Source organism: Galeopterus variegatus, unplaced genomic scaffold (genome assembly GCF_000696425.1).
Source record: "Galeopterus variegatus unplaced genomic scaffold, G_variegatus-3.0.2 Scaffold11276, whole genome shotgun sequence".
Lineage (NCBI taxonomy): Eukaryota > Metazoa > Chordata > Mammalia > Dermoptera > Cynocephalidae > Galeopterus > Galeopterus variegatus.
The window spans coordinates 39,290-48,474 of NW_007737387.1; the positions used below are offsets into that span (position 1 = coordinate 39,290).

At 46.0% G+C, this 9,185-nt stretch overlaps 1 protein-coding gene across 1 annotated transcript in view; it reads left to right on the plus strand.

Annotated features, from left to right (window-relative positions):
* Positions 1-8,180: 8,180 nt before the first annotated feature.
* LOC103610527 (propionyl-CoA carboxylase beta chain, mitochondrial-like) overlaps positions 8,181-9,185 on the plus strand; it is a gene marked incomplete at its 3' end in the record, with an annotated part of 5,647 nt that continues 4,642 nt past the window's right edge. The window contains exon 1 of the mRNA XM_008594677.1: positions 8,181-8,363. Coding sequence (XP_008592899.1) covers positions 8,181-8,363 — 183 coding nt within the window. The remainder of the gene's footprint in view (positions 8,364-9,185) is intronic.

Consider the following 9,185-nt stretch of genomic DNA (forward strand, 5'->3'; position numbering starts at 1 on the left):
TCATTCAATCCTTGCAACTATTTTATAGGGTTAGTATTATTATTGCCATTTTGCAAATGGGAAACCTGTAGCTAAAAGAGATTAACTGACTTGTCCAGTCACACTGCTGTACCTGGTTCATACCCAGTATTTTACATGTGTAACCTCATTTCATTCAATCCTTGCAACTATTTTATACGGTTAGTATTATTATTGCATTTTGCAAATGGGAAACCTGTAGCTAAAAGAGATTAACTGACTTGTCCAGTCACACTGCTTGTGAGTGTCACTTAGAATTCAGTTTTTAGGGCACCAAGGCATGTTTTCCATTGTATCAGAAACCTTTCACTAACTCATAATTATTGTAGTGCTTCCTTCTAGGATCCTTCTAGCCTATGACGGTCTGATTCAGGAAGTGAGGAATGCATCAATATTTACCTAATCCTTAAGGAAAGTTCTGTGGTTGCAGCTGTTTTCTAAGTCTTGAAACAGTATGTGCTTTTATTTTCATTTTTTCTTCCCTACCACCTCCTCTGTCTTTCCAAAACAACAAAGCTCATGCGACAGCAGAAGGTACAGTGGCGGCGTCACTTTAATTTAGCTATCCTGCTGACTTTCCTCAGGCTGCACTGCAGCCTAAGATGCTTCTTCCCGATGTTCCTTCCTCTTTTCATTCACTCAAGTTTATACTCACATCAATCATAAGGAAATTTGGCGGGGGGTGGGGACGTGTTGGATGGGATGAACCATACCCTAATGAAAAGTAATTACCTTGACTACTTTTGATGTTCCCCAGTGAGTACGTCTCAAATGTCAACACCATTTTTGGGAAATTAGAGAGGTTTCCCATGATCCATGGGAAAAAAAGCTGCCTCTAGTGATGGAGCCAAGGGTCAGATAATTCCATCTTCCCAGAGAAACTGGAGTAGTGAGAAAGTTCATTCAGTGATTGAATATATTCCATGTATCAGAAACCACTTGGTACTGGAAACATAGAAATAAAAATGATAGGCTCTTTACCTTAAATAAGCTTATAATCCAGTGTGGAGTCATATATGAATAGCTAATTTTTTTTCCATTTTCTAGAGGTTAACCTTAATTGCTTTAGAACAGCATAATTCATACCAAAAGCTCAAAATCATGCATTACAATAGAAAAATATGTGAAATTAGCATAATTTATATAGCCTTTTAGAAATGCAGCAGGAATCATAAAAGAAAAAGAAGAGGAGAGGCCACTAATTAAAATAAACATTTCTTAATTTAGTATCATGACTCCTGTTTTGGAATTTTCTAAGCAGCTGGAAGAAGGATAGGAAGAAAGAGGATGAGGGGGAAAAAAGAGTATTTCATGTATTATGGGTGCATTCTAGCTTAAAAGCAACACATTATCTGTATCCAGAAATGGAATCACTAAGACTGTTTTGGTTGAGATGGGAAAGGGCATCCTCACGGGTAGCAGAATCAGGGTACTCAGAAGGCAAGACTAGAACTGTTCTTGTGTGCTCAAGGTCTCTGAATCCACATCCTTTTTCATATCTTCTCCCATTCCAGCTAAGTGTACCTAGTATATTACAGTTCTGTAAACATACATCCCAGCCCCATCACCAGGTATAAATCCAAACAGAATTGGCATATGCCCTGGGTGGGAAGGGTGAGGTCATCAGCAAAACTTGAAGAAGTAATTTTAACGCAACATATTCATGTAGGTGCTGTCACAGAGGTAGGGACAAACTATGTGAACACAAAAGAGGGATGCAGTAAATCTGTGGGATGGAAGGCATGTTGGGTATTAGAAGGAAGTGAAGTAATTTCATCATGAAACACAAGAAGGTGAAGGGAGTGTTCTTGGAGAGAGTGAAGGATATCCAGGGGCCAGAAGGGAAGGTAGGAGAAAGTTTGAAGCAAAGGACTGAACTGGGTAGAGAAGAGAATAAGAAGGCAATCGGTGGCCTCAGAGGCTCATGTACACAGGGCAGAATTGTGCTTCACAGGGCTGACCAAGCTGGGAGACTGAGAGGCAGAAGTAAGGAAGGGGGAGGTTGTTGAGATTGGGGGAAAGGAGAAGCTATGAGGTAGGAAGAGGGGAACTAGTTAGGGAAGAAGAGACAGACAGAGACCTTCAGGATAGAGGGGCCAGGGCAGCATGTTTAGAGGCAACATAAATGATTCTAGCTAGATCAAAGATTTCAAAGTGAAGTCTGGTAACCAAATACTTGGATAGCACTTTCTGCCACCCAGGTAACCAGAGAAAGTGTAAGCTTCCCTTACAAAGACAGCACTGCTAAAAGGTAGAACTTGACAAAAGCTTTAAATGAGGAGCAAAAAGTAGATGGGGGTTTAAAGGAAGAACTAGGGCTTATACCTGGGAAATCATGGAAATGCTTTGTGAAAGACATGGTGTTTGGAACTAGATGCATGGGATTTGGACACAGAGATGGGGCTGTGGAGAACAGCAAGGAACAGCAAAAATCTGCAGTGACCTAGTGTGGTGGGTTGAACTGGGTCCTCCCAAAAGACATGTCCAAGCCCTAAGTCCTGGTACCTGTGAATGTGACCTTGTTTGGGACCAGGATCTTTGCAGATGTAATTAAGAATCTCTGGATGAAGGCTTCCTGGGTTTAGGTTGGGCCCTAGATTCAATGACTGGCATTCTAATAAGTAAAAGGAGAGGAAAATCACAGACACACAGATACAGGGAGGAAGGCCAGGTGAATGGAGTTGGAGACTGGCATTATGCTGCCGTAAAACAAGGACAACCAGGGCTGCAGAAGCTGGAAGAGGAAAACAAGGATTCTCCCCCACAGCCTTGGAGGAAGCATGGCCCTGCCGACACCTTCATTTTGGACATCTTCATTCCAGGACTGTAAGAGAATAAATTTCTGTTGTTATACCACCAATTTTGTGGTAATTTCTTGTGGCAATCCTAGGAAACTAAAACACCTAGTATAATTTTTGTGACTTCTGCCAGCAACTGTGGACTGTCTGTGAGCAGAATCAAAGTGATACAAATGAAGGTTTGGGCCTGGGCATGGTGATCAAGATAGAAATTCAAGGAGTTGAGAGAGGCCGGAGTGCTAGGGTAGGCAGTTTAAATATTTACACTGAGGGAATCAAAAGGGACAGACCAGATTCAGTATGGACGGTGTGGAAAAGGGAGCCAAAAAGGAGGTGGTAAAGAGAACTGCCAGGTTCCAGTTCTGGAAGTGGAGCAATTCTTAGTGATTACAAGGCCAGTGTGTGGGTGGCTGAAGTGGAACAGAGCTGAAGGCCCTTCATGTTGAGGAGGCTGAGGAATTCTGAGGCCAGAGGGTCAGAGGATGTCAGCATGAAGGCTGAAAAAATTCTCTGAGAATGGCTGTAGAAGGCAGGCAAGGGGAAAAGCGAGCCCCATATGGAAACCACAGAAGGGTGTGTTGTGGAGGTCAGGGGAATGCTGAAAGGCTGGTACCAACAGATGGCAAAAACTTAAAGGAAAGAGCAGCTCAGCAATAATGGAAGAATGGTCTAGAAGTGTCTCTGAAAAAGGGATAGACCAGCTCTGCACATTTCCGACAGAGTCAGAAAAGATGAGGATTTCTCAAGATGGCTTGGAAAACGTATGTGGTCTAGGGAAAACCAGGTACCAGGTCTTAACAATTTTACCTGAAATTTAAGTCAGGGCTCTAGTAGCCCAATCTCAGAAGTCAAGGAAACAGTTCAGCAAAAGAATTGTGAATTTAAAGTGCTTTACTTTTTTCTTCAATTAAAATAAAAACAAAAACAAAACACCAAGGGGATAAATATGTTATTAACGCACAACAAAAATGCTAAAAATTTCCTCTCCTCCCATGGATGACGGCTGCTCTCCAAAATTTTCTCTCTCACACCCTTTACTCCTAACCATCCAAACTTCTCTATGATGAGAAGACACCTGGACTGCACTGAGCATAACTGACTGAGAGCCCCCAGCTGTTCCTCCAAAATTCAGTGCCAAATTGGCACTAAGGACACACCTTCCACAAGCTGCTCCCAGCCCAGCCAGAGCAGGGACATTATGGCTCCAGTACTCCCCAACAGCCTTGCTGAACTTTCCTTAAAACTTCATGGTAGTCTAAGAGACTTCCACCCACCTTCCTTCCATCCCTCTCTCCTTGACTTTTTTTTTTCTTTTTTTGGCAGCTGGATGGTACAGGGATCCAAACCTGTGACCTTTGTGTTGTGAGGCTGGGCTCTAACCAACTGAGCTAACTGGCAAGCCTCCTCTCTCCTTGACTGACAGTCAGACTTGCATTGCAATCTGATGGTTCTCCCAGCCTCTCATGGCTGCCTCCCCATTTTCTCTCACAAGTGGTCCCCTAATTGATTCTTGCATGCTTAATTCCCCTCTTGGTGACTGCTTCTCAGAAGACCCAGGCTAAATATATGTGACCTCTTCCATTTATTCCTTCTTTCCATCGAACTCATCCTTGCTGGAAGTAGTCACTGACCAGGCTAGAATGGTCAGAAAATGTTGACACCTCAGTGTTCCACATCCACCCTCACTCCTTGTAGAAAGAACTGAAAAAATACCATGAAATGTGTCACTTTCCTTCCACTCTGAGGAGAACTCAAGAAAATTTCTGGTGGGTAAGACAATGCACCTCAGGATACTGCTGGTAATCTAAGGTAACATTTAACTTTGCATTTGCCAGCCATTATGTTAGGTGCTTTATACACATTCTCACAGTTAAGCCTTACAACTCTCTGAGGTAGAACTATTATTATTCCCATTTTACAGAAGAGGAAACTGAGGCTAAATTGTCCAAGATTACACAGTGATAACCGGCAGAGTTGGAGCTTAACTCAGGCCAGTCCAACACCAATGACGGGGCTCTTTTCTTGTCATTATGTCATGGGTGAAAAGGTCAGAACATAAGGGCTTCACAGACCACCCCTTCTCCACTTTTACAGAGGAAACTGAGGCCCTGAAGTGAATTACTCTATGTTATCCAGGAAGCCAAGGCAGAAGCAAGATTTGCACCTAGGTATTATGGCTCCAGATTTTTATCTCTACTGTCTCACAAAGCAAGAAAACTAAAGACTCCTGTCTCACAATGGAAGCCCAACTCAAACATAGCCACCAGTGAGGGGGACTGTTTTAGTCCGATTTGTGTTGCTATAACAGAAATACCTGAGACTGGGTGATTTATAAAGAAGAGAGGTTTATTTGGTTTACAATTCTGGGACAGCTGCATCTGGCATGGGCCTCAGGCTGCTTCTACTCATGGTGGAAAGTGGCAGGCGGCAGGCGGGTACAAGTAGATGACATGGCGAGAGGAAGCAAGACAGAGAGAGAGAGAAGGTGCCAGGGTCTTTTTAAGCAATGAGCTCTCGTGGGAACTAATAGAGCAAGAACTCACTCATTAATCCCCCCTCCCCCAGGGAGAGCATTAATCCATTCAAGAAGGTGCCAGGGTCTTTTTAAGCAATGAGCTCTCGTGGGAACTAATAGAGCAAGAACCCACGCATTAGTACCCCCTCCCCCAGGGAGAGCATTAATCCATTCATGAGGGATCCTCCCCCATGACCCAATCAGTTTCCAACACTGCCACATTGTTGGAGATCAAAATTCCACATGAGTTTTGGAGGGGACAGCACATCCAAACTCCATCAGTGACAAAGAGCAGGAAAACAGCCCAGAGCATGCTGCTATTCTAGAGGACAATTACTGGATAGTTCAACCCTCTTCCTACACCCACCCACCCCAGGCTGGGACTTGCATCTGAAGTGGGAGGAATAACATTGAAGATCTGCAGAACCTGTATGGAGTGCCCATGGGTAGCGCACTAGGACAGTGAGAAGGAAAAAGGGGAGGAGGGGAAATAGGAAAGGCAGGGAGAGAGGACTAGTTGGAGGGAGCAGTTAGGTTCAGTGAGTCCCCCTGTGCTTTGCTAAGCACTGCTTATTTAAGGTTATATAAGAAAAACTTCCTTGCTTCCCTGAGGGACCGATACTTACTCTATCCCAGGTAGAGGGAGGATCAGGATAGACCGTTTGGAGGAGATGATACCTTAGCAGAGCCTGAAAGGATGTTTAGGAGTGGGTGAAAACCTCTCGGCCCACATGTAATTCCTATTTGCTAATTCAATTCAATTTCACAAATACATTCTGAATGCCTTTTGTGTGCTGGGACTTGTTACAGGTGCAGGGGACACAGCGGTGAGCAAGCCAGCTACAGTCCCTGCCCTCCAGCTGTTGAGTCTAGCTGGAAAGAGAGCTAAACAATCTTAACACAGTGTGCAATGTGCTTTAGGAGAGGAACCTACAAGGCACTGTAGGACAACAAGGTTCCACTGACCCCAGCCCAAATCAAATCCCAATTTCTGAACATGGCAGAACTCTTCACAATCTAATTCCATTATTGCTTTCCAGGCTCACTTATCATGATTTCTACCAAGTATGTGTATGTGAATCTGAACATGCCAGGACTTTGCTCATACTACTCCTATTCCCTGGCATGTAATTACCTTCTTAGAGATACTTTCCTTGACACACTCGACCTTGTTCAAATTCTCCCTTGTGCTCCCAAGGCCAGCCCTTTGTCCGTCCACCTCTCTAGGTTGGTGAAGTCTTTAAAGCAGTGACCCAAATGCAGGGACAAGAGCACCCACTATGGAGTCGGATGGATGCATGTGGGCTTTGTCCAGCCACATGACTTCAGGCCTTGGACCCTCAGCTTCCCTGTATATCTAGGTGAACAATTCCTAGTCCAGGAAACACAATCAGCGCTGATGTTCAGTTTTGGCACATAGTAGGTGCTCAAAAGTATTTGCTGAGTTGCACTGCATTAAAACTAGTCTCAGGTCAGGGTTTGGACTTTATAAAGGCTCTGGCTGTAAGCTGGATCTTGGATAGGTTAATGATCAACTTCAGCAATTTTCTGTGTCTAACAATGAGAAATATACACCTTGTTCTTTCCCTTGAAGACCTGCCTGTTAGCTGGGGAAACAGATGGACAAGCTCTCAACAATTCAGTTCCAACCTCCTAGAGCATTTGTTCTTAAACTTTAGCAAGCATCAGAATCACCTGCAGATCACCTGCTAAAAAGAGATCTAGCCCCACCCCTAGAGTTTCTGATTCAGTATGTCTGGGGTGGAGTCTGAGAATTTGAGAGTTTGCATTTTCGACGCGCTCTCAGGTGTTGCTGAAGCTGCTGGACTGACAAGATTCTCTCCTTGACCAAACTTTGGTCAGGCTCTTTTGAGCTCTCTTTTTGACGAGGCCTGACCTTGGGCTCCCGTGTCCTTCATTGTAGAGACCAGTTTTAGCAAGAATCCCGCTAAGTCAGTTTAGCTAGAACCCTCCATATCTGATGTACGTTCCTTATCCTCCACTGTCCCACAGGTGATGTCTGATCATCCTGGCCTGTCTACAAGAAGAATCCTATTAGGTTGATTTAGCCAGACTCCTCACTTACACCTGATGTCTCCGTTTAGTAATTTTCCTTCCACTGACCCCCACCCTGCTCCTTGGCTATAAATTCCTACTTTTCTTTGTTGTATTTAGGGTTGAGCCCAATTTCTCTCCCCTACTGTAAAATCCTATTGCAGTGGTCCCTACATCTGTCCCAATGGTCCTGAATAAAGTCTATCTTACTGTTCTTTAACAAGTGTCATGAATCATTATTTTTTCCTTAGCAGGGTCCATACTTTGAGAACCACTCGAGATTAAGAGTCTTGTGCTCAATACCTGGCACACAGTATGTTTCTGAGTTTAAATCCTGGCTCCACAACATCTTCAGTCTTGACTCGATCAAATTACTCTTCATCTGTGAAATAAGGATAATAAGTTAGTGCATGGTAATTGCAAAAAGCAACACCCGGCACACTGTTCAATAAATGTTGGTTAATTCTTATCCTCTACTCATTGTCATCCCACTGGAGCAAGTGGGATGACAAAGCCAGGGGCCTAGGTGACTAAAGAGCAAGAACTAAGTCCCTCTTCTGTGCAGTCAGGCGGGCACAAGATTAGAGGATCAGTCCTATTCTTTCCCTCAGCGTGACCCCCTAGAAAGGACTCGAGTCTCCAACTCACACCCCTTTTTCCCAAGCAAGTTCTACAGCCCAGCCCTGGCCTCAACGTTCCCGCCAGCTCTGCGCAGGTGCACACCCCGCTTTGACTACGCTTTACGCACATGCGTACTCAAGCGCGCCGGGTGGGGGCGCGCCGGAAGAGCAAAAATGGCGGCAGCAATGCGAGTGGCGGCGGCTGGGGCAAGGCTCAGCCTTCTAGTCAGCGGCCTCCGCACCGCGGCCCGCAGCCTTTGCAGCCAGCCCGTTTCGGTGAACGAGCGCATCGAGAACAAGCGCCGCAGCGCGCTGCTGGGAGGAGGCCAGCGCCGCATCGACGCGCAGCACAAGCGAGTGAGTGGATAGGGGCTCGAGTCCCGCCCCCCGGCGCCCGCAGCCTATCACAGCGTGCCCAGCTCGGGGCGCCCCGGGCCTCGCAGCCAATCCGCGCGGTGCGAGGAGGGGCGGGACCGAAGATGTGCACCTGGACGCCCCGCAGCCATTCGCAGGGGGCGGGTGAAACGAGGACGAGCACCTTTGTGCCTTATCGCACGCAGCTTTCCTCTTGGAATTTTAGGCAGACCGGGCCAACACTTAACAGCTGTAAACTTTTGGGCAAGTTACTTCATGTCTAGGAATCAATTTATTCTAAACTGAAGTTAGTGATAATTCTTCCCTCACAGCCCTGTTAGAGTAGAGAGCGCGAAGCAATGATAGGCACCGAACAAAGTTCTGCGTCTTCTTTTTGGGCCCCATGAAAGAGCGGTGGTAGGTGCTTTCTCCACTATGGAAGCAGGAAAATCGAGGCATGTGGCAGGGGGAGTAGCTTGGGCCAACTCATATTGACCTGGGGTGGGGTGGGGGTGGGGGTGTACGCATGCAGGGAATTTGTGGAACCTTTGCCCGCACTGTACGCATGCAGGGAACTTGTGGAACCTTTGCCCGCAGAATGCCCCGTCGACCTTGGTGTCTCCTCGTGCATCGACCTGCTGGGTAGAACAGGCACTCGTGGGAATCGGTGTACGCATGCAGGGAATTTGTGGAACCTTTGCCCGCAGAATGCCCGGTCGACCTTGGTGTCTCCTCGTGCATCGACCTGCTGGGTAGAACAGGCACTCGTGGGAATCAGGTGGCCTTTCTGGGAGTGCGCAGACTACTCTTGATATTTGACTGGAG